This window comes from Heterocephalus glaber, unplaced genomic scaffold, assembly GCF_053883595.1.
Source record: "Heterocephalus glaber isolate CG9 unplaced genomic scaffold, H.glaber_assembly_v1.0 deba00001795, whole genome shotgun sequence".
In the NCBI taxonomy this organism is placed as follows: Eukaryota; Metazoa; Chordata; class Mammalia; order Rodentia; family Bathyergidae; genus Heterocephalus; species Heterocephalus glaber.
The window spans coordinates 1,189,446-1,213,067 of record NW_028258476.1 but is presented as its reverse complement, the minus strand read 5'-3'; the positions used below and the strand labels follow the sequence as shown (position 1 = coordinate 1,213,067).

Below are 23,622 nucleotides of genomic sequence, written 5' to 3'. Positions count from 1 at the left end.
CATTGACCTAACAGTACCCCATGTACTCTGAAAAAAATTCTCTGAGACTTGTTTTATAACTGAATAGGGTCTGTCTTGGTGAGGTTTCTATGTGCGCTTGATAATAACATGCACCCTCTTGTTAATGGATGGAGGATTTCCATGTCATTAGGCTGGTGACTGCTGTGGAAGGGCTGTCCCTGCAGGGGCAAGTTTCTGTCACTCTCCTTCTGTCAGCTCCCCTCCTAGTTCCGCTCACGCCAGTGTCGCTCTGACCTCTGTGTGACAGGACATGGTGCTGTCATCTCCCGACCCGTGCTGTCCAGGGTGACCATCTCTCTCTGGCTCGTGCTGCTCTCTCTCTTGTCTGGTGCTGCCTGGTTTTCAGCCACTCTGCTGGGTCTCCTGTGTGGATCTCTCCACCGTGGCCTTGTTTCCCAGCATCTCATCCTGCCTCCCCCACGTTCCCACGGTACCTACTTCACATACCTTCTCCCAAGGACACTGTCCACACCTGTGGCTTCACCTCCTAGTGCAATGCTAGACAGTCCTGGCTATGTCTCTCTCTGGTACTGGGACTGGAACCCAGGGCCTTTGTATTAAGCTACACCCCCAGCCCTTTTTATTTATTTTTAAAATTTTGAGACAGGCTATTGCTAAATTGCTGAGTTGTCCAGGCTGGGCTCGAACTTACGATCTTCATGCTTCAGCCTCCCAGCCTCCCAGCCTTCCTGGGCTTACTTGTGCGCACTACCGCACCTGGCTTCTCAGACGCTTCTTGTAGGGTTCTCTCTCTGTTTCGTTGCCCATCCTGAGCCAGTCACTGTTAAGGGTGATGTGGCCACCACTGTGGCCTCTGACCAACTGCAGTTTAAGTCTCGGGACTGGCGAAGCGTTCACCCCCCTCCAGGACACAGGGCCCCATGGGGGTGAAGGGCCCCAACAAATTTGGGTTCTGTTACCAGGCAGAAGGGGGACTGTGGCTGCTGCGGGCTGAATGTGTCTGTTTCCCTCTCCCGACAACACTGGGGAGAGTGAGCAGACACCTGGCAAGTCAAGGCTGCCTCGAAACTTCTGATTAAGCCCCAAGCTGGCAGCGAGGCACACAGGCTTCCGTAGGCTGGACTTCAGCTGCTCTCCCTGCAGCCTTTCACACTGCACCAACTCCAAACGACACCTGCCCCATCTTTCCTTCCCCTGTGCGCCTTTCTCTGGAGATGCAGCTCCATTCGCCTGCTCAGGGCAGGAACTGGGGGATCACTTTGTCCCTTCACCCCATATCCATTTTGTCACCAAGCCCAGTCAGCCTTACCTTCCACTTCCTCCTTGATTTCTCTCCTTCCTTCCTTCTCTCTGCCTTGGCTCATGGCTCAAGCCCTAATGCTGCCCTGGATAGCGGCAGCCTCCTCGTGGAGCTGCTCTCAGCCTGGCCCCCTTGCCTTTGTCCATCCTACAGCAGAGCACGCTCCAATCCGCTGCCACTCCCTAGTTCCTTATAAGATGATTCCTTCTTGGTTGTGAGAGCCTTCCTGTCAGGCTCCTCTGATTCTGTAGCCAGCCGCTGCTCTGATCCTGCTGTCATACTCATGGGAACCGCAGCCACAAAGTGTCATTGCCCATTTTCCACAGGGGTTCCCCAAAGCCTCTCCTCTGCCTGGAGTGCAAGTCTGCCTGCTTCCCCAAAGCTGGCCCAGCAGCTGCACCCTTCGGGGGGGGTTCAGGCAGGGCTGCAGGCCTGGGAGACTCCTCCAACCTTCCCTGCCATCCGGGTCAGGCTAGGTGCCCTTCCCCGCCGGGGTTCTAGACTGGGGTGGTCTCCTTGGGAGCCAGGGTCACCATGCTGCAGGCCTGTGCTGTTGCTGTTTCAGTGGCAGGGACTGCAGCGTGTGTGCCTAGGAGTGCGGCAGGCTGTGCGTGGGAAACAGCAAGGCACCGGCAGAGCCAGGGCACCGTCCAAGCAAGCAAGGTTTAGGCTGCTCTGTTGGGCTCTCGGGATGAAGAGGAGCTGGGGGCCAGGCCAAGGAGGCGGCAGGGGCTTGGTGGGGTCCCAGGTCCCTGGCTGTGTGCGCCAAGGAGACGCTAGAGGGAGCACGGCGGGTGGGCAGAACAACGGGACATGGAGCAGCACGAAGGAGGCCTTGGGCTTGGTCCCAAGAGCTCCGGGAGGCCCCTGCGCGGTTCTCAGCAGAGGAGCAACAAACAGGGCCAGACCTGCATCTTCAAGGATTTCTCTGCCACCACGTGGAGGGTGGATTTGAGGACCTGAGCAGCTGCTGTGGGGTGACTTGGGGCGGCAGGGTTGGGATTCAGAGCAGAGGTGGAGGAAGCATGGGAGAGGCTGAGCGCTGTCTCTGAGGCTGGAGGGCGGGCAGGTGCCCCGGGTGTCCTTACCTGGACAGGATGGCGCTCTGCCCAGGGGGCCGGGGGTGTTTGGGGGCAGATGGAGTCTATTCAGGAGGGAGGGTGAGCTCCTCCAGGGTAGACACACGCTCTTTATGTTGTGACAGGACTGCTAAGCTGATAAATTCCCCAGGCTGGGCTCCAACTTTCCATCCAGCCTCCCAGGTGCTGGGATTTGGTGCTCACTGCTCCACCTGGTGTTCTCAGGTTGAGTCCAGCAGGGAACACGTTATCTGCAGAGCCAAGGCAGGGAGGCACTCGGGGCGGGTAAGGTGTCTGGCTGGCCTGACAGCCTGCGGTGTGTTCCAGCCAAGTCACCTGCCCCCGTGGGTGGGCTGATACCTGGGGAAGGAGGGGCCCTCGGAGTGAGGAGCCATCACTGTGCAGGAGTATCTTCCTGTCAGCCGGGCAGGATGTGGCCGCAAGGAGGCACTTTTATCCCAAGAACTCAGCGCTTCCTCCACAGCAGTCTAGACTTCCCCACAGGCCTGGGCTCTGCTGTGTATTTCTGTTTGTGTTTTTGAGACAGGGTCTTGCTCTGTAGTTCAGGCTGGTGTTGAACTTGTAGCGGTCCCCCTGCCTCAGCCTCCCGAGTGCTGGGATCACAGGTGTGTGCCCCCACTCCCGGCTGTTGCTGGCAGAGAGCTGAATTCGCAGAAGGCTGAGGCCCAGCCGCACTGCTGAGGGTCCGGGCAGCGTTCATTGATTCAGCTGCCACATGCCAGGCCTGTGCCAGCGAGAGATGGCAGTGTCAGGCCAGGTTGAGGCCCTGTGCTTACATGGCTGTGGGTCCGGATGTGGACACAAGGCTGTCCACTAGCCGGACGCCCTACAGTGACGTTGCCAATGGCCGGAAACTGTCACCCAGCTGCCCATGGAGAGCGGAAGGCTCAGCAGAGAGTGTGACCGGGGAGCGTGGCATTGTCTAATAGAGGCCAAGGCTTATGTTGATGGGAATTGCTGAATCTGTGGTTATCTCTAATAAACTGGGAACATAAAATATCAAGTACAAACTGGAGGTGCACACCTGTGATCCGAGCCCTCGGGAGGCTGAGGCAGGAAAATTGCTGTGAGTTCAAGGCCAGTCTGGGCTGCATAAGGAGCTCAAGGTCAGCCTGAACTGCATAGGAAGACCCTGTCTCAAAAAAATTTTTCTTTGAAAAAGGGCTGAGGGGGCTGGGGATTTAGCTCAGTGGTTCTGCCGCCTGCCTTGCAAGCACAAGGTCCCGAGTTCAATCCCTGGTATGAAAAAAAAAATTTAGGCCTGGGGATTTAGCTCAGTGGTTCCAGCGCCTGCCTCAAAAGTGCAAGGTCCTGTGTTTGATTCTCGGACCCCCCCCCCCCCCCCGCAAAAAAGGAGCTGAAGGGCTGGGGATTTATTTTTACTATTATTATTTTTTGGTACCGGGCAGGCGGTGGAGCCACTGAGCTAAATCCCCGGCCCCACCTGCCTTGCAAGTGCAAGATCCTGAGTTGGATCCCTGGTACCAAAAAAAAAAGAAAAGAAAAGAAAAGAAGGGCTATAGATGTAGAGCAGTGTGAAGGCCCTGGTTCAATGCCAGTGCCAAGAAAAAAAAGCTCCACACTGATTGCAACTTGTTCTGAAACCCATGTGTACACACTGCAACTTCAGCTGTGTAAGGAAAGTGCAATGCACAGTGAAGGACTGAGGAAGACCAAGAATTAATAAAACCTATTTTAGAAGCTGGGCGAGATGGTGCAGGCCTGTAATCCCAGCACTTGGGAGGCTGAGGCGGGAGGATCACTGCATGTTTGAGGCCAGCCTGGGCTACATGGTGAGTTCAGGGCCAGCCTGAACTAATACCGAGACCCTGTCTCAAACAAAAGCCAAAAACCAAAAACCAAAACAAAAATACCTAAACACCCCCCCACAACAATTTTAGACAGAAGGGTGACACGCTTTCCTTCTACTTCCTTAGCATTTTCTATTCTCAAAATTTTAATAATGAGCAAATACTGGACAATTCAGAAGGGCAAACACACTGAAACCGTCCCGTGTTTACATGTTGAGTTAGGTCAGGGAAGTATCTGCAGGGTCATAAGCAGAGCGTGGTGGCAGCAGACTCCACTGGTCAAGTGTAATGAACCATGCTGTGATTTTGAGAGCTGGATTCTGCGGGACGTAGTGTCCCCTTGCTCCTGAATCCTGTGAGCCTGGCTAACTCCACGTAAGTTGAGGAGGTCACGGTGGAGTCAGAGGACACTTACTTGTTTACTCACTATTCATTCAGTCAGTATTTAGGGGGTTGCTACTGCATCCCAGATGATGGAGAGTATAGACACAAACTGCAATGTGATATAAGAGGTGCCTTGGGGAGATCCCTACAAAGTGGTAGGCACACAGCAGGGGGAGTAGCCAGCCCGGTTTGGCGATATGAGGACAGGGAAGCCCTATACAAAAAAGATTGTTTGGGGCCAGGATGTAGCTCAGTTGCCCAGTGCCTGCCTTGCAAGCTCAAGGTCCTGAGTTTGATCCCTGGTACGAAAAAAAAAAAAAAAAGAGAGAGAGAGAGAGAAAGAGAACTATTTGAACAGGGCCTTGAGGGATGAATAAGAGTTTTCAAGGCAGTGGAGAGGGAATTGGAACCTATACTACTTTGGGAGTTAGTTTTGGAGTTATGTGTGCTCTAAGGGTGGATGAAATGCATGGATATTTATAGGCTCTTGTCCTCATCCCAGCAGGAAATGGATGAGCAGTTTAGAGGTCCGAACTCACAAAGTTAGAATAACTCCTTTGAGTCCTGGCTGTTTTCTCACTTCACATTTAGGAGTCCTGTGGGGTCAAGGTATCTGAATGATGACCCCTGACCCATTGGTGCCACCACGTGCAGGAACTGGAAACATCTGGATCCTGTTGGGCCAGACAAACACGCGGGCCCTGGGTTTCTGTCCTCACGCACCACGCGAGGAGGGCAGCCAGGGGAAGCAGGAGCCTTCGTGAGAGCCCGCGCGCGTGCATGTGGCAGCTCCCGTTGCCTTCGCTGAGCATTCCGGTTTCTTCTTTCTCTCTTCTTCATAGCTGCCTGTCTCTGTCCTCTGCTTGTCTTTCCGCGCTGTCCCTCCCTGCTCTGTCATTTTGCCCCAGCTAGCTTGCTTCCCCCTCTCCCCCGCCCCCCGGCTTCCACACGGGGGAGCCTCACCCTGTCTGAAGGGCAGAGGGTCAGAGTGGAGGGTGCTCTGAACTTGGTGGGCGCCCCGTGACAAGGACCTCCTCTCGAGTCTGGATGTGAGACCTGACATTGGGGGGTCGTGCCTGGCGCCCACCTCTCCCCCTGGAGTTGAAAATCTCCAGGTGGATGCTAATCAGGCTTCCAGCAGGAAATGAGAGGCTGCGGCACTGGGCAGGCGCTCGCATCTCTCGGGTTGCTCTAAGTTTCACGGCAGGCCTGCTTCTCTGCTGGTCAGACAAGTCTTTAATGCGGTTTCTCCTCCAAACCTCTCTAATGAAGCGGTGGTGTGTGCCTTCCAGATAAGCTCACAGTGCAGCCCGTAGGTTCCCGTTGGGTGCCAGCGGCTGCCTCCACTTCCTCTCTGAGCTGGTGCGTGTCCTTGCAGACCGCTCCCGGGAGCTGCTGGGGACAAAGGCCCTCAGAAAGCAGGGCACTGGCCCTCTGCTCTGGGAGTAATTTTTGGCGCTGGGGACTAGAGCTGGGCTCTTGCAGTGCTGGGCGAGCACTGTGCTGCTGCTCACCACTCAGCTGGGCCACAGCCGCCTCCCACCTCTGGGCGCTGCGGGGCTTCCCGTCCTCATCCTTGGGCCCACGCTCTGCCTGGCCGCTGCGAGGGGCTTAGGCCTTGTGGACAGGGCCTCTGGGACACCCCCCCCTTGGGACTGTGCAGGGCAGTGATGGGACGCACTGCGGCTGCCTGTGATCAGCGTTCATGGCGTCGTGTGGCACTGGGTTCAGGAGCCTGGCGCTGCTCTGCTGCTCGCCAGCTGGAGGCCATGGTGTCCACAGCACAAGGGTCCGGGGGGGCACACTCAGTGCTTCACGCCACTCAAGTGGGGTTTCTTTGCTGGCAGTAGAAAGCAACTTTGCCCTGGAAGACGGGGGTCTCAGATGCCCACAGCAGATAAGGGCAGGCCAGTCCACCGAGGCAGGTGGGAGTGGTCCCTGTAGCCACCTGGCTCTGTGCTGGGGTGCGGCTTTGCTGTCCCACACTGGGATGAGCCCTGGGCCTGCCACTTTACCCTCGAACTGACGACTCCTTGGTCAGAACGAGTACTGAGCACCACCCAGATGCCTTGGGAGCGGTGGCTCTCTTCTCCTTAGATATGTTTATCTTCCAGCTATTTTTTTATTCTTTTTTTTGGTACCAGGTATCGAACTCGGGTCCTTGCACTTGCCCGGCAGGCACTGGAACCTCTGAGCTACATCCCCAGCCCTTCTTCCAGCTATTTTTAAAGGGACTAGGAGGTGCCTGGTGCTGAGAGCTGTGGAATGACAGACATTTCAGTCTGGGGAAATTTTACACAGGACCACGCTGAGTCCTTTACCCACAGTGGCTCCAAGTGCGAATCACGTCTCCAGTGCCAGCAGCATCGCTGAGGGGGAGGCTTGTACACCAATTCTCAGTTCTCCATGGTGACGAGGGTTGTGGATAATTGAAAACAGCAGATAATCCCGAACCTGCTTTGAGTCATTGACTTCCACCGCCTCCCCAGTGTCGTTTTTGTGGTGCAGCTGACAGACTGCCACACGGAAGCCCACTACTCCTCTCCCTTGCGGTGCATCACTTGGCAAAGTGTCATAGCAGCCCCCCCCCCGCCAGGGCGACAGAGAGGTAAGGGGGCCGGACCACAGCCCCCGCCAACCACGGACAGCTGGGAGCGGCATGGCTGCACGTGACCTTAGAGTTGGGCCACTGACTTGGATTTCTCCAAGCTGCTAGGAAGCTAGGGACAGAAGGCTCAGGGATCCCCCAGAAGACGTGAGTCCCAGAAGGCGGCGCCTCTCCTGGGGGGGCATACACTGCACATGTGCTCAGGCTCCTGCTCTCACCACCGGCCCCTTAGAAACTGGGAACCCCCAACAGCGGCATCAGCGAAGACGAACCGCGCTCAGTGCATTTGAGGCTGCTGGGGTCTCTACCCGAGCTCTACTTAGAATCGGCTGCACACCGGCGACAGGAGGGATGGCAGGCAAGCAGAGGAGACGCAGCTTCCCCGCGCCTGCTGCAGGGCCCCACAGTGCTGGCCACTGCTCGCCTGTCACCTCCTGGAGCCCAGAGCTTCCCACTTAGAAGGTCTGATGGGTCCAGGTCGTAGGACAGTGGCTCTTGCTGGTCTCTTGCCAACGTCTCACAAATCAGTTTCCTCAGTTCAGTTTTGGAGTTCCATCCGTAGGCATCGCCCGCTAGCTCGTCCTTTCTCTCTCTGGGACAAGTCTGAGCTGAGGGCTGAGATGCTGGGTGGGAGAGTGAGCGACTGCCTGGGGAAGCAGCGGCTTGTGGCTTCCCGGGGAGATGCAGAGGCACCTCACTGGCGGGCCGGGGCTCAGCCTTCCAGAAACAGCCGCAGTGAGGTGAGGCTCTGGGCAGTGCTCACCCCTTTTCCTGTGCTTGCCCTTCTCTACCCCTCCTGGCTGGCGCAGAGGATTTCCTAATGGAAGTGGCAAGAATCAGGAAGCCTCTAGCCTTTCCTCCCCTCCAGGACTCATACTCAACAGCTGCTGGGGCCACTAGGAGGCTTAATCCCTGGCTTTGCAGGAGGAAGAAAGTACTATGCTAAGAAAAGAGGATTAGCCCTCCCCAGGCCTCTCAGGAGCTCCCAGGATGGGCTGCAGGGACTGTTGGAACAGCAATTTGTCATAAAATTGGCCATGGAAACACAATTTTGGAAACAGAGGGTCAAGATTTCCTAAGGGGTAGGAAAACACTCCCCGGTTGGAAAAATGGCTTCCACTTGGCCCAGGTGCTTTCCGAGCTGTGCAGCCTCCCGCATTCCCACTCCGAGGCGAGACGTTCAAAGGCCAGGTGGGACAGAGCCAGAATGAGGGTGCTGGGCCTCTGAGCCTGCAGCTTAGTTCTTCTGTCCTGGGGCAAGTTCCTGGGCTGCCAGGTCCCAGTGCCTCTGAGGGATGGGGATGGCGAGAACTCCCTGGGGAAAGACTGGCGCAGGGGGATTTAGAAAAGCCTTTGAGCCCTCCGCTCTGTCTCCACGTATGTGCGCGTCCACACGTAACACGGGTGCCTCATGCGTGTCTGTTCCTCTCAAGGTCTTGGGGAGGCGGCCCGTGCTCCTCCACCCACATTCCTCTTCCAGGCTTGCTGTGGGGAGGGGATTTGTGCCCACAAAGGTGGCTGCACCGATGGTACCAGGCATGGGCTCTGAGGGGACCAGCACAGCTCCCAGGGACCTGCAAGGCCAGCGTATGTGCTGCCTCTGTAGTGGCTCCAGCAGCGACCTCACGGTGCGCGGGTCCCGCCCTCCTGTCCATCCGGACTCAGGTGTGTGGCTGTTGGAGCTCCTGGGCTCTGTAAGCGGGTCTGATGGGCAGGTGGGCACCTGTGGGCCACACAGCCAGGAAAGCTATGATTCCACGCTGCAGAGGCCAGCGGCAAGGAACAGCTCCGGCCTCATGGTGGGGAACAGTGTCCCAGCGTCTGGAGATGTTCCTCAAAGTGACACACTGACCTCACGGCAGGGACAGCATGAGAAGTGATGGTCCGGGCCGCGCCACCAGCAGGGCCTGAGTGTTGGGTTCATGACAGGAGCTAGAGTGTTGACAGTGACCTGCTTTCCAGTGGGGACAAACCAGTGTGGCGGTGGGGAGCTGGTGCTCTTGTTTACAAGGCAACCTAGCCGTCAGCAGCCCGGCTCGGAAATGCTCCTGAACCGTGGTTGTTCTGAGTTCTTTGTGAAAGGACTGGAAAGGTCTTTCCTGCAGACTCCGCTCCACAAGCGGCCGAGGGGCCCCTCGGCTCTCCTCCTCTGAGCATCTCCGTGAAAGCTGCTGGCTGTAGTGATCGAGTGTCCTCTTGGGTGGGGAGGCTGCTAAAACACGACTGCGTTTCTAATCCTAGCTAAATCGACATTGGTTTTGTCAATCTACCTGCACAGGTCGAACTTGTTGCTTCCAGTTTCAGGTGTTTCCATCTTGTTGCATCTCCTTCCCTCTTCAGCTGGTCTGTTCCTCAGGCTCAGTGGCTGCCCAGGACCTCCTGGAAGCATCCTGGCTGCCGCGGAGGCTCTGCAATTAGAGATGGGACTCCAGCAGGGAGGGCAGCTCCAGACTGTTACTGGGGAGGGAGAGCACAGCTACAGTGTCCATAGCAACCCTCTGGCTTTCACCTTTCCCAGGAGAAGGAGGCAGAGGAAAGCAGGCTGGCTGGGGAGGCCGCCCTTCTGCGCTATTCCCGGCACTGTGCCGGGTGGCGGGGCCCATTGTCCCCGTGCACCTTGAGGCAGAGGGGCTTCTTTCCTCTCTTGGCAGCAGTGACTCTGAGTGGAGCTGAGCTGCTGCTTGGATTTGGGATGCTTTGGGGAGAGACAACAGGGAGGGAGAGGCTGAGGCAGGCTAAGCTGTCACATCCAACTGCAACCAAGGGGCCATAACAGGGGGAAGGGGACACAGCAGCGAGGCCTGCTGGGCACCCAGTGTTTTACACAAGTCACTGCCCTGCTCTGGAGGTCTTTTCGTGCAAGTAAGGGCTCATCCTGAGGCCTCTGTGGGCCTCGACTAGGATAGACAACAGGGCTGTGTATAGAAAGAGAGAAGCTCACTTTGCACAGTATTTGTAAGGCTGGTCCTGCACTGGGTCGTCCCTGGGCTCTGAGGAGGGAAACAGCGTAGAGCAGAGATTCAGCCTGGGCCTCTCATCTCCCACGGTGCCTGCGTGCGACGCTGTGTGCACTGGCCACCAGCAGAGGCCGCCACACTCTCACAAACCCTCCACAGGTTGCTGTGCCCCCGGTGGGTGAGTGGAGTGTGGGCCAGGGCGGCTGGGCTGCAGTCCCCGGCCAGAGCAGGTGCAGGATTCGAGGCCCTTCCCTGCTGAGCTGCCACTGGCAGGCTGGCCACTGGTCAGAGGGCTCTGGGTGTGCTGCCTGGCTTCCCTCCATGCCCCGCCTGCTGGAGGGTGGTTCTCCAGGGCCGGGGAGCACTTGCTGCCTCTTTCTGGGCCAGGGACTCATGGCCACCCCAGCTTGGGGACTTCCCTTGGGCATAAGGGACCTCCTTGGGGTTTGGGAAACAGAGAAGTTTTTCTCAGAGCCTTTTGGGACTGGGGCCAAAGGCCGATTTGTTCAGTAAATCTTGAGGGCATGCTCTGACAGGCTGTGTCTTAGCCTCCGGGATACGGCAGGACAGACAAGCCCTGACCTGCCCTGCTGAGGCCAAGTCTGTGGCCGAGTCATCAGCCCTGGGCACGGCTGGTGAGGGACTGAGTCCGCCGACCTGGCCCAGGCAGATGGACCTTCAGACAGCAGAGTCCAGCTCAGACTCCTGGGCTGAGCCGGTGCCAGTCGGGGCCTCTGCTGCCCTCCCTCGTCACCGGGCCCTGCAGTTGTCCAGCCTACACAGGTGGCACTTCACAGCTCTAAAGGTGTGTGTGTGCTGTGCACCCAGTAGGGCATCGCGGAGACAGAGCGTTGGCACGCGGTGCTTCCCCCACATTCGCTTCTTTCCAGAAGTATCAGCATCTTCATTTGACCTTTGACTCTTGGAATAAATAAATCTTCCATCCAAACTGACTCATCTGGCCAGAACAGCAAGTTCCCACACCAAAGCCATAGAGAAGGGAACAGGAGAAGCATTTAAGAGTACCTCAGTGCTCACAGTGGGGAAGGAAGGATGCAATGGCCTGGCTTTACAGGGTCCGCTCATCCCGGTCACTGGCAGCAGAATGGCAGGTGGAAGCCGGACGGGCCGATCCACAGCCCAGGGCAGCTTCCCAGGCACTGCCGGTGCCACCCTGTCTTCTCACCTTGTGGGGAGCAGCTGCGGGCCGGCGCACGGCTTGGTTGCAGTGGAGAAGTGCCACAGTCACTGCCTTCGCTGGGTGGTGGCTTGGGCAGGGGTCGTGGGGATTAGTTGTAAGAGGCTGCATCACTGGGTCTGGATGTCCAGGGGCTCAGGGGAAAGGGGTGTGGGTGGGAGATCTATACTTACCAACTGGCATCCTAGTGGGCAGGGGTGCTAGTCGGGGCAAACGCCCAGGACTGAGGGCCCAACCTCTCATACATGCATAAACTCAGTTACGCAATGGGCAGTTGGGTGCAGGTTGAGGTGTGTGTGTGTGTGTGTGTGTGTGTGTGTGTGTGTGTGTGTGTGTGTGTTTGCAGCACAAGCTCCTGTCGCCAAGGAGCTCCTGGTGTAAATTAAAAGCAGGAGAGAGAACACATGTATAGACAATGTCAAGACAAGGAGAGAAGGGGAAAATGTGCCCAGAGAGGTAGAAATAAAATGCAAAGGGAACACAGAGATGGGAGTCAGCGTGGGACTGAGGGGGAGTGAGGGAGACAGGTCCCGGGAGTGTGGGGCACGGCAGGGCTTGGGCCGTTTCCAAGTTCGAGGGCAGTGGACACAGCTCGAGGGGGTGGAGGGAGAGCCTTCAGATCCTGGGGCCTGCTGACCTCGAGCAGCTGCATAAAGCTTCCTGAACTGTAGCTTATGGGGCGAGAGCAATGGAGCCCCCAGCCTGCTTTCCCGGGCTGCCAGGAGGTGCAGATGTAGTAATTGATATGAAAGCAGTTGGAAAACAATAAAGTGCTACGCAAACACAGGTGTTTTTATTGACAGCATTAGTTAATCCAGCCACAGAGCTCCTAGATAAGAACACAGTACTGACTGTAGGTGGACAGCAGGGTCTGGAGAAGGGCTTGTCGATCTTTATAACACTATCCCTAGGAGGCTAAGGATGGCCTCCAACCACGGGCTGTTCTGGAAAAGCCACTATTTTATGTCATTGTGTGTCACCGTATCTTCCATCCCTCCCTCCCTTCATCCATCATTCGCCCATCTGATAAACTTTAATGAGAATATCCAGGGCCAGGCGTCCTGCTCGTGCCAGGGAGGTGAGAAAGGTCAGACCCCTCTTGCTCTCGAGGAGTGGGCGCCTATGAGGGGCAGCCACAGGCCCACAGGTGGTACTTCTCTCAGCCAGTGTCAGCTGCTTGTACATTTTAGGGGCAAGTTCTATAGACCACAGACCATGGACTCGTGAAGCTGAGTGATTTAGAGCTCATTCTACCCACTCACTCCGATGACAGGGAAATCATGCTGCTTACTTATGAAAGTGCCACGACTTCTTATTTGCCTCCAAATGACCTCTCCCGTTTCCAGTTCCTCCGTCAAGCTTCGGCTGCTTGCTGGCTCTGTGGAGGAGCCGCAGACCCAGGGAAAAGTAGGCATTGTTCCCGTCCTCAAGGAGCTCCCAGTCTGGGGCAAAGGACGCACATCAGGATAAGAAGTGCACTGCCTAACGCAGTGTCAGCACGGGGGACTGAATGCAGAAGGGACCCTGGCTCATAGTGGGGCCCCTGAGGAGGCCTCTGAGTGAGCAGGCTCTTCGGCGCGGCTGGGGACATAGGGGATGTAGGCACAGGGCTGGCCAGGCAGAGGCACGGAGGTGTGAAGTCGCACGGTTCAGGGGGAAACCAAACGATGCTGGGGATGAAGGAGATGCAAGGGGTGAGACAGGAAGGGGGACAGACACTGAGCCCCACACTCCGGAGGCGGAAGAGCTGGGGTGGCCGAAGGCTGCCCCTTTCTTCCGCGGCCCGGTGGACCTGTCCTTACTCTCCTGGGACTCTTTGCCGCCCCCCTTGGCCTCTGTCTGCAAACTGGAGAGGCCTGGTGTGTCACCTTTCATTTCAGGGCACTGCCTACCCCTCAAGGCGTGGATCAGGTCCTGCCACCTCTGCAAGGCCTCCTTGACAGTCCTCTGCCCTGCATGAGCCTCTGTCACGTGCTGGGAGCTGCACTGCTGCCCCCTTTCCTCCGGTGGGCCTCGTCTGTCTCTGCAGTGAGAGGTAAGTGGGGTGTGTGTGGGAGTCACATGGTGATGTTTAGTAAACACCAACAGGACTGGATCCTGTGGATTTGGGCTTCAGGTTGCATGGCAAGGGCCTGAGCTTTCGCATCTCACAGGCCTGAGTTTGATCCCAGCTGTGCCACTAGTTACTTCTTAGTGTGGACAAGTTCTAAGACCCGTGTAATGCCCACTTTCTCATTTACAGTGTGAATGGTGGTCCCGATTGAGAGGTTGCTGGGAACACACGGGTGGAGTCCGGGTCAGAGGAAGCCCTGGTGCCGCCTGACATGCAGCCGAGGCGGGGAGATGCCTGGGTGCAGAGCCCCAGTTGGGCAGGGTGGCAGGGCTGAGGTGCTCAGTCCTGAGCTTGCACAGTGACCACAGGAGTCACCTCCAGTACTAGAGGGTACAGAGTGCTTTGCCTGGGCTTCCTGGTTGGCCCCGTCACATGGAAGGCCCGAGAGCTAAGCAGTTGGCTTAGGTCACACAGTGGACCAGGCTTTGCTGGGGACAGGGCAGGAGGAGCGAGGAGGAGCATCTCTGGAAGAGGGGAGTGTGCAGCTTGAACCCAAATGTGCTGGTAGCTGTTGAATGCCAGGAACACCTCAACTACACTTCAGGAAGAAGTAAGCCCTGGTTTCCATGTTTGCTGATTCCTGTGGTGGAATCCTCCACCCGAAGGACTTCAGGCCAACAGCGTGACACTGCTGAGTGTGGAGTTGGGAGGAGTCGGGTGGGAATCTCTAAAGAGCCAGCTGCTGTTTTCCACAGGGTGCTGGGCTGTCACGTGTGGTGCTGTGGGGTGTTGCGCGTGACCAGCATGTAGTCTTCCCCTGAACCCTTATTACTCCCACCTTACAGAGCAGCGAGATGAGGCTCAGGAGACGTCTTGCCTGGGCCACCCACCATTCCTCCAGGAGGGCTCCAGCCGGGGAAGCCTGGCTCCAGAGCCCGACTCCAACCTGGGTGCTGTCTGCCTCCCCTTCAGGATGGGGCAGCTGTAGCCAGGGTGGCACTCGGGTTGGTGGCACCCCGTCCTGTCCCACTCCCTGGTGGATCTCTGGTCCATGGGGCTCTCTGGTGCACACAGGCTGCCTCACCCTGCCCACTGCTCTCCCAGGTCCTACTTGGACCCTTCTGGCACAGTCAGGAGAACCTGAGTTGGCAGCCTGGCCCAGAAGGGTTGACTGAGGCACAGAAATGCCCAGGCCTGGAGCCTGTACCCCAAATTGATTTTTCATAGCCAGACACTGTATCCAGCACTAAAAACCAGTACGAACAGCACATTTCTGCCCCTCACCACATATTAATGGTAATTTATTTGGCAATCATTAAACCAAAATATGTGATCTGGAGACTTGAAGCAAACAGGTGGCTTGGTTTGGGGATGGAAGAGAGGGAGGAAAATGAAGAAGACAGGTGGCAGGGAGACAGGCAGGGCATGCGGGAGTGGCGAGGGGGTCCTGGAGGGTCTGCACGGCCATGGGAAAACAGGAGACTGCAGGCTTGTGGCCTCTGGGCCCGGCTGGCACTGTGACGTACGTGTGTGTGTGTGTGTGTGTGTGTGTGTGTGTGCATTTGCACCTGGATACCTCTCCTCACTCTTATCCAGTGAAGGGGCTGGGCAGAGGCCAAAGGGTGAGGGGACTCAGCAAGCAGACAGGAAGACACCTCCTTCTTAACACTCCAGGAGTGCCTGGAGATTCCGCAGTTGCCCTTAAGAAGGGAAATACATTCATCTCTGGGCCCATCCCTTTGGAAGCCCCTCTGCACACAGTGGGAGGTTAATAAATACTTGATGGCAATGACTCTGAACCTGGGAAGCCAGCAGCTGTTCCCAGCCTTGACTCTCAGAGCCTCTTGGGGCAAAGCAGGCAGGGAGCTGAGATGCGAGGTCTCCGGTCTCCTGACAGACCCTGAGTGGGTGATTCTGCACGCGGCTGGCAGGCTAGAGGCTGGAGCCTGTACCTCACACATCCTGCTTCAAGGAAGTCGGCTCTTCCTCCCCAGGTGCTCCCCCAGCTCTCTCCTCCACCATTTCAACAATGTTCATTGAGCACACACTTTGTACTGAGTGTCACAGGGGAAAGCATTCTGGGATACAGAATGTGGGGTCAGGCTGACCTCAGATCAACCCTAGCACCTTCAATTACAAGCTAGGTAACATCTGGCGAAAGTTATTCCTTTATGCTTGTGTGCTTTTTATTTTTTTGCCCTTTTTCTTTCTTTGTTTTCTTGCTTCCTTCCTCTTCCCCTCCTGCCCTCCCTTTTCGTTTCTTTCTTTTTAAAACCAGTTTTCATCCGTGAAAGCAAAGGGATGACATTTTCAGAGTGGATGCCAGGGCTGGGACCCACAGGCGCCTGCATACCTGGTGGTAGGTGAGCTCGTCCAGCCCCAGGGGAGCGGCCACCTCGGTCTGGGACCTTGACACCGTTACCTAACGTTTCTCGCATATTTCCTCCTCTGTGAAGTGGAAACAACACAAAGCCCAGCGCTTTGGGCACTGGAAGGACCTGCCTGGAATGTGCGCGAAATAACCCGTCCCGGACCCTGGCCACGAACACGCGCGTCCCTCCCCGTTGTCCCGCATCGCGGTGACAGCCGCCTACCCGAGCCCCCGGCCCTCCTCGCGCTCGCCCCGCGTGGACGCACGCGATCTCCGCGCTGCGCGGTGTCGGCCGTACCTGTCGCAGGACGGCGGCCGCTGGGCGCCAGGGTCGGGCCGGAAACTACAGCTCCCAGCCTGCGCCGCGCGGGGAGGGGGCGGAGACGGTGGGCGGAGCCGGAGGCGGGGAGAGCGAGGCCGAGCCAATGGGAGCGGCTGAAGCGAGTGGGCTTGGCTTCCAATCTAACAGCGGCAGGAGGAGGAGAGCGGAGCTGGGAGCCAGCGCGGAGTGAGGCGAGCGGGCCCCGCGCGCTCCCGAGGACCTGCCGGGACGGAGTTCCATCCTCTCCTGCCTCGGTCCCCTCCCACCCTCCCTGCCTGCCCACCACAATGCGCTCTTGAGGGGCAGCGTCTGGACCCCGGCGGCCGCGAGAGCCGAAGCCCGCGGAGGGAGAGGACCCGAGGAGGCTGCCGGGGCGCTCGGATGCCTGGCTCTCTTTGAGGACGTCTTGGCGCAAGGGTGGCTTTGGGGAGGGGGATTGTGCTGCAGGGAACCCAGCCAGATCCCAGGATGGACACTTCTGGGCACTTCCATGACTCCGGGGTGGGGGACCTGGACGAAGACCCCAAGTGCCCCTGTCCGTCCTCTGGGGATGAGCAGCAGCCGCCGCCGCAAGCGCAGCAGGCGCCCCCGCCGCCGGCGCCCCCAGCTGCCCCCCAGCAGCCCCCGGGACCCCCGCTGCAGCCTCAGCCTCCGCAGCCAGCGCCGCCGCCGCATCCCCTGCCTCAGCTCGCCCCGCTCCAGAGCCAGCTGGTCCACCCTGGCCTGCTGCACTCCTCGCCCACCGCGTTCAGGGGCCCCCCTTCGGCCAACTCCACCGCCGCCCTCCACCCCTCCTCCAGGCAAGGCAGCCAGCTCAACCTCAATGACCACTTGCTGGGCCACTCTCCAAGCTCCACAGCCACAAGTGGGCCCGGTGGAGGCAGCCGGCACCGGCAGGCCAGCCCCCTGGTGCACCGGCGGGACAGCAACCCCTTCACCGAGATCGCCATGAGTTCCTGCAAGTACAGCGGCGGGGTCATGAAGCCCCTCAGCCGCCTCAGCGCCTCCCGCAGGAACCTCATCGAGGCCGAGCCCGAGGGCCAGCCCCTGCAGCTCTTCAGTCCCAGCAACCCCCCGGAGATCGTCATCTCCTCCCGGGAGGACAACCATGCCCACCAGACCCTGCTCCATCACCCCAATGCCACCCACAACCACCGGCACGCCGGCACCACTGCCAGCAGCACCACCTTCCCCAAAGCCAACAAGCGGAAGAACCAAAACATTGGCTATAAGCTAGGACACAGGAGGGCCCTGTTTGAAAAGAGAAAGCGACTCAGTGACTATGCTCTGATTTTTGGGATGTTTGGAATTGTTGTTATGGTGATAGAAACCGAGCTGTCTTGGGGTTTGTACTCAAAGGTAGGGGCTGTGGTTTCTCTTTATACCTTAAACAGAAGGGATATGTAGGTCTGGGGAGAGGGAGAGAGAGAGATTGGGAGAGAGTGGGAGAGAGTGGGAGAGAGTGACAGAGGTGTGTGTGGGGGATGCATTGACCAGTTGTATGGAACACTCTAACTTCCCATGGTTTTCTCTTGATCTTGGGAGGGTTCATTCCTCGCTTCCTTTTCAGGGGGCATCCCCATGCCCTGGGTCTGGGTCTGACTGCAGACTGTGTTGGGAGGATTAAAGAATCCCTTCTGAGAAATCATTTTTCCTCCTGGCTCTCTCGTACTAAAGCATAACCCAGCAGCTTAACGCACCAATTAATTATGGTGCTGTGATGTGTTTGCCAGTTCCTGCGACTTCCCCTTCTCTCCCCCCCAACCTGCTCCACTCCGTTTTCCCCAGGATAAATGGGTGGGGGTGGGGATTCTGTAACGTGGCCCAAGTCTCTTCTCTCCCTGTCTTCTCCCTCTTTCTCCAAGTTTCTGCTTCCTGGAGAGACTCTGGGGCAAAATAGAAAGACATCTGTGACTTGAGTTTCCCGAGGGCATGGGGTAAAGATATAGGGAGAGGAAGTCAGTGGTCCCTTCCCTCAGGAAGGAGGACTCAGAATAAACCTGCTGCTGCCTGGTAAACATCCCCTGATAAAATGGCTACAGGTGTTACCCAGCGAAGCAGATGGGCGCTGCCTTGGCATCTGCCGGGGGTGGGAGAGCGCCTCTCTCAGGGATGGAGTGACAGGGCTTCCCTAGCAGTCCCTGAGCCCTCGCCCCCAGCTCAGCCCAGTTCTCCCCTCCCACTCCAACTCCTTCTCCTCAGGATAAATAAAGATGTATGTGTGTGTGTGTGTGTCTGTGTGCATGCCTGGATGCAGAACAGCAGGCATTGGCTTTAGGGGGTACTGGCCCCACTGCTCCAGCCTCAGTCCAGTCCGAAGATGGAGGAGGGGGCTCCCCCAGAGGGAACAGAGATGGAGGAAGGTGGGTTTCTATGGGGGTTGTGTTTGTGGGGCACGTGGGGGCTCCTGCTGTGGACTGGAAGGCATGGAGACTTGGAGAATTGTGTGTGTGTATGTGTGCGCATGTGCGCGTGTGTGCGTGTGCCTGCTTGTTGCTTGGATTTCGCTATTTATTTGTCATTTTGGGCAGGGGGTGGCTGGGCTGGCTGGCGGGTAGCTGGGAGGGGTTCAGCTGTTGGAGGCTTCAAATAGAGCTTGTTTCAGGCAGGGCACAGCTGCTGTGAGACTGTCACATTCCTTGTTGAAATCCAGTCGCAAAAACCTAGGAGGTGCTGATCGGATTTCCCCCCTTCCAGCATCTCGCTGTAAGCATCGATGGGCAGACTTGCCTGGGTGGGGCAGACCTGTCAGATGGCTGAATGGCCAGTATGCGGCTTCCAGGCAGAGGGTCCTCCTGGGGTCTGTCTGCTCTTCGGGGGCTGCCCCAGCCCAGGGCAGCCCTTGGAAGCCACCTTAGTCTAAATAGCTCGAAGATGATCCCCTCTGAGGCAGCAGCGAGCAGAAGCCAGTGGGGTTTCCCCGGAAGCGTGGCTCACTTAGTCATTGCCTGTAATGAGCCTCAGAGCCGGCAGCAGTCCCTCTGCTCTCTGCTTCTCCCAGCACCTCTCCCTCTGGGCGCTGTGCTCTGGGAGGGGCGGCTGCAGGGTGCAGACGGGGCTTCCCCAGTCATCCCCTGGGGTCAGGAGTCCTTGCCGCAGGGGATTCGTGCAGGCTCAAGAGTGGGGGTGAGGGGATGGGCAACACCAGCCCCGCCTGTGTCCGTGGAGGCACCTCGGGAAATGGCTCTCCCCGAGACAGTGGCTGTGCCCTTTCTGGTGTGGGATCCGTGCTCGTTTGTCTGAGTGCCAGCAGAGGCCTGCACTGGGCAGGAAGGAGCGACTCTGCCAGAGCACGCGGTTCGAGGGGCTTTCCCGGGGGCTGTGGACGGCAGGCCGGGGAGAATGCAGTGACCCGAGGAGTGGGCAGCCGCCAGGAAGTCCTGCTTACCTCAGCTGCTGAAACGGCCACTTCCTGTGACCTCGGGCTGGAAGTGGACAGGCAGGGCTCACCTGGACCTGTGCGCCCATCTGCGTCCTCCTGTGTGGAGCCATCCACTAGAACACACACTCTGAGTGTCTCCTGTGTGCCCGACCTGTGGATGCCAGGGCAGGAAGGGGGGCTGTGCCCTGGGGCAGATGGGGCCCTACAAGGACCGTCTCCAAAGTTAGCATTCTCGCCCTGCCACTTCCACCGTGTGATCTTGGGTCAGTCACTCAGCTCTGCCAGCCTGATTCCCGCTGTCAGGTGGGGCATTACATAGGGGAGCACAAGGCCCTCCATACATGTCCGCTCAACAAAGGGGTGTGTTGAGATCGTTACTGATGGTGATGATGGCATGAGAGGAAGAGAGATGTTTTCCCCTGTAATCTGACCGGCTCTAAATCAGTCAGGATCTGAGACTTGTACGTGGAGGCTGGAAATCCTGGGAAGTGGCCAGCTTGGCTAATGGTGCCTTGAAACGGGGTCTTTGTGGCAGGAGGTGAGTGTCTGCCCCAGCTTCACGGAGGAGCAGGGAGGAATCTGGCTTAGAAGGAAGAACCAGCGCAGGAGAGCTGACCACACTCAGGTGTGCTGGCCGGACGGGTGAGCACTTGCCGGCCTACTCCTTCCTCTGACCGGCTTGCTGAGCGGTCTGCTGGCAGGGGAGGACCCCGGGCAGCCCGGGCAGCTCTGACTCCAGCGGCCTACACTCAGAGCCCCTTGGTGGGGACGCTCTTCCCGAGGTGCTTGATGGTGCACTGCTCTGTGCTGCCCTGACCTTGTCTCCCAGTTGTGGCCTTCCTGTTCAGTCTCTTTGGCTGGGGTGTGTTGCGGGGAAGGGATTCAGCACGCAGGCCGGATCTCGAAAGGGAACATGGCATGTACCCCGAGCGTGTTCAAAGTTGATGCAAAAGGGAGCCGTCGTGAGGAGGCTGAGAAATCAGGACAGAACATCCCGCTCCCACCCCTACTCTCGCAGGCCGCAGGCGAGGACTCTGGTGCTGAGTGCTGGGAGGTGTCAGTGGGCAGGGGGCGGGGCTTGTTCCCAGGCAGCTCAGACAGGAAGCGAACTCTTCCCAGGCAGGGAGCTGCTCCTGGAGGAGCGGCTGCCCTCCACTGGACGAGGAGGCACCCTTCGCACTGTAATAAGCAGTTTGCTCTCTGAGCATTGGACACCGAGACAGGGTCAGGTCTACAGATGCCGTTGAGAAATCTTCGTGACACGGGCTCTGCCTGCGAATGCCCCTCTCAGGGTTGGAGCAATGGGAATTTGGGGACTCTTTCTTCATTTCCTTCTAGAGCTGGTTTGGGGCCCATGACCCCTTGCCTTAAGCTGCCTGCTGTTCTCCCGCCTCTGGGTCCAGAGAGGGTTGGGGATGGGCCTTCCTGTCCTTCCTGCCTGTCAGGCAGAGGACTCCCCGCCCTGCCCTGCCGTCTTGTTGGTGGCTGAGCTGGCTCCTCTGTCCCACTGCTCAGTCACCACGGGCCTGATTTCTCTGCAGCCACAGGTCCCGCTTGGGAGGCGGGGGAGGTTGGTGCAGCAGGGGGCTCTCTGCTTCTGCTGATCCTGTACAAGCGAAAACCACTTCCCCAGCCCCAGCCTCATGGGACCTCGGCTCGCTTCATACTTCTCCTGCTGTCCCACCGACTTCTTGCCCTCCACCCTTCCCTGCTGCCCGGGGCTGGCCTGGTGCTGGGTGACCCAGGCTGCAGACAGAGGCACTTATGCGATGGTATATGGGATGGTGTTTGCTTCAGCTGCCCCCTGCTCCTCCCCTCTAGTTACCCTTCCCTCTTCGGGGCCCATATGGGGGCTGCCCAGGCAGGACAGGCTTCTCTGGATGCACGGAGGTGCCCAGTTCCTGGTTCCACTGTCCTCAAAGACAGTGGTGTCCCCCAGGGCAGGGCCAGCCTGGTGCCAGTCTCTTTGCAGAGGTCAGTGAGTTCAACCCCAGCCTCCAGCTGGAATGATGGAGAGCATCCCCGTTCTTTCTTCCTTTTTATTTTTTGGTGTTGGGGATTGAACCCAGGGCAGCACATGCTAAGCACGTGGTCTAGTTCTGTACTACATTCCCAGCCCTGCGGTGCTATCCCCATCCCAGCAGGGCTGGCCTGTCAGCAGAAGGGCAGAAGTGGCAGCCTGGGTGAACAGAGGTGGACATGGTTGGAGCACATCCTGGTGGTTTCAGAAGAGGCATCACCCCCTCCTTAGCCCTCCCTTCGATGACCTGCGGGCTGCAGAAGGCAGGAGCTGTGAGGGATCTGGCGACGGCAGGAGCCAGAGCCAGCTGCCAAGGGCGCCAGCCACAGGTCATTCTGAGTGCATTGGCTCGGGAGGGCAAGCGGGTTCCGGCAGGGTGACACCCCTGCCCCTGACGCTGGCCATGTTATTTATAATCTTTGTGGACAGTCAGCAAATGAGTCAAACATTTGTAATCCACAGGGGCAGCTAACTTTCATGTATGCTTTCCTTTGCGTGTCACGCACTATTTATAACTGCCCTGGGGAGACTTCCCGTCCCCACAGTGGGGTCAGGCAGGTGCTGGGCACTGGCCAATGGCGGTGGCATCTGTCCCCTGCACTGGCGAATTAGAAAGCTATTTGGTGACCTGTGTTTCTCCACTTAGCTTTCAGGAGTGGGGATTTGTGAGGCCATCATCAGAAGAAAGAAGAAGAAAGCAAACAGCAGTTTGAGTCACCCGTGCAGTGCATCAGATCCCAGGGTGGAAGTGCGAACCTGCACGGAGGGCGTGGTTCCCGCAGTTCTCCACGAAGCACGTTCGGGGAGAAGGTGGGGGTGCTGTGTGGCGCTGGAAGGCCCCTTCACTCAGCTCCGTGACAGGGACCAGCGCCTCCACTGGTCCATGCTTTGCTCCTTTCTCCAGCCCCAAAGGGAGACAGTGAGAAGACAGTCACCGGTTCGTCTTCAGATAGTGAGGGTGGGGATTCTAAGGCTGCTGCTCTCAGAGCTGGTGGGGCGGGGAATTCTAGTCTGTTCTCGGTGAGGACCTGGAGGTCCTGCCCAGGAGCTCGTGGGGCTCGGAGCTGGGAGGGTGGGCAGGGCCACGGCTCGTCCTCATGCCCAGCGCTGCACGGTGAGTGTAGGCCGAGACAGGGCGGACGGTGGGGCCGGACGGCCTGATACCTGGTCCTAGGGTAGGTGGTGCTCCCGGCTCCAGCTGCAGCTGAGATCACAGGCCAGGCAGCCGCTGCCCTGGGTGCGGTGCTGCTAGCGGTCCTGGCCCAGCGAAGCTCAAGTTTGTGCCTTTCCCTTCCTGCTGCTGCTGGATAAACTGCCTTTTTTTAAGACTCGGGGCTAGGAATTGAATCCACAGCCTTGTTCATGCCAGGGAATTGCTCTACCACCGAGTTATACTTGGAGCCCGAAGTGCTTATGTATTTATTTATTTATTTAGGGTACCGGGGATCGAACTCGGGTCCTTGCGCTTGTGAGGCAGGCAGCATAACCACTGAGCTAAATCCCTGGCCCTTTTGCTTATGTTTTTAAAAGAGATGAATCAAGGTCTGTGGGCCTAGACCGGTGATGTAACTGCTGGGGCAAGAGGAACTTTCCCAAGAGATAGGCAAGGAGGCCGGGGAAGGCACCGAGAGAGCCGGGGCAAGGGCGCCCCTGGGTGGCCGGGTCAGGTGAGCTGTGGACATCCATGGCGGTCCTCGAGATGCTCCCCCAGGGCAGTGGAGAGGTGTGGGGTGTGGAGCACATGGGGAAGCGGGAGGACCCCAAAGCTGGCGTGCACCTCCACACACAGCTCTGGGCCTCTCACCCCTGCCCGGCTCCGCCCTTGGTCCTCGTGCCTTTGCCAGCCCTGGCTATGGCCCCTTCCCCGGGATGGGCTGCGTGACCTTCCGTCCTGCCTCGGATGCTCAGGCTTGTCTTTTCAGATCCCTACCCCGGGCCCAGAGGCATCGCAGCAAACCATGTTCCGCAGACGAGATGGCTGAGTGGCACAGTTTCAGGCTCTTCTCAGGGAAGACAGTTCTAGAATGAAGCTCAGGTTTCCAGGGACCTGAAACCAGCTGGGTTCCATGGTCCAAACCCCACCACAAGCCTGGCGGGGAGTTTGGCTGAGGAGGCCTCTCAGGCTTCTCTGTGA

At 58.1% G+C, this 23,622-nt stretch overlaps 1 protein-coding gene and 1 long non-coding RNA gene across 6 annotated transcripts in view; one reads left to right on the top strand and one right to left on the bottom strand.

Annotated features, from left to right (window-relative positions):
• Window positions 1–11,738: 11,738 nt before the first annotated feature.
• LOC110347035 (uncharacterized) lies at window positions 11,739–16,185 on the bottom strand. Of its 2 annotated transcripts, XR_015448192.1 has the most exons (4): window positions 16,063–16,185; window positions 15,747–15,841; window positions 13,233–13,363; window positions 11,739–13,010 (listed from the first exon to the last, which is right to left on the bottom strand). It is a non-coding gene; the product is annotated as an uncharacterized LOC110347035 (long non-coding RNA). The 2 variants fall into 2 exon arrangements; XR_002391374.2 differs by having other exon boundaries at window positions 13,233–15,841.
• A 54-nt stretch (window positions 16,186–16,239) lies between these two features.
• The window catches only part of Kcnn3 (potassium calcium-activated channel subfamily N member 3), a 133,942-nt gene continuing 126,559 nt past the window's right edge, over window positions 16,240–23,622 (top strand). For 3 of the 4 annotated variants that reach the window (XM_004871336.3, XM_004871337.4, XM_004871338.3), the window contains exon 1: window positions 16,240–17,445. In XM_004871336.3, coding sequence (XP_004871393.2) covers window positions 16,555–17,445 — 891 coding nt within the window. In that variant the 5' untranslated portion in view covers window positions 16,240–16,554. Of the gene's footprint in view, window positions 17,446–17,503; window positions 18,793–23,622 lie in introns of those variants that run through there. The other variant, XM_087203508.1, reaches the window with a different exon arrangement.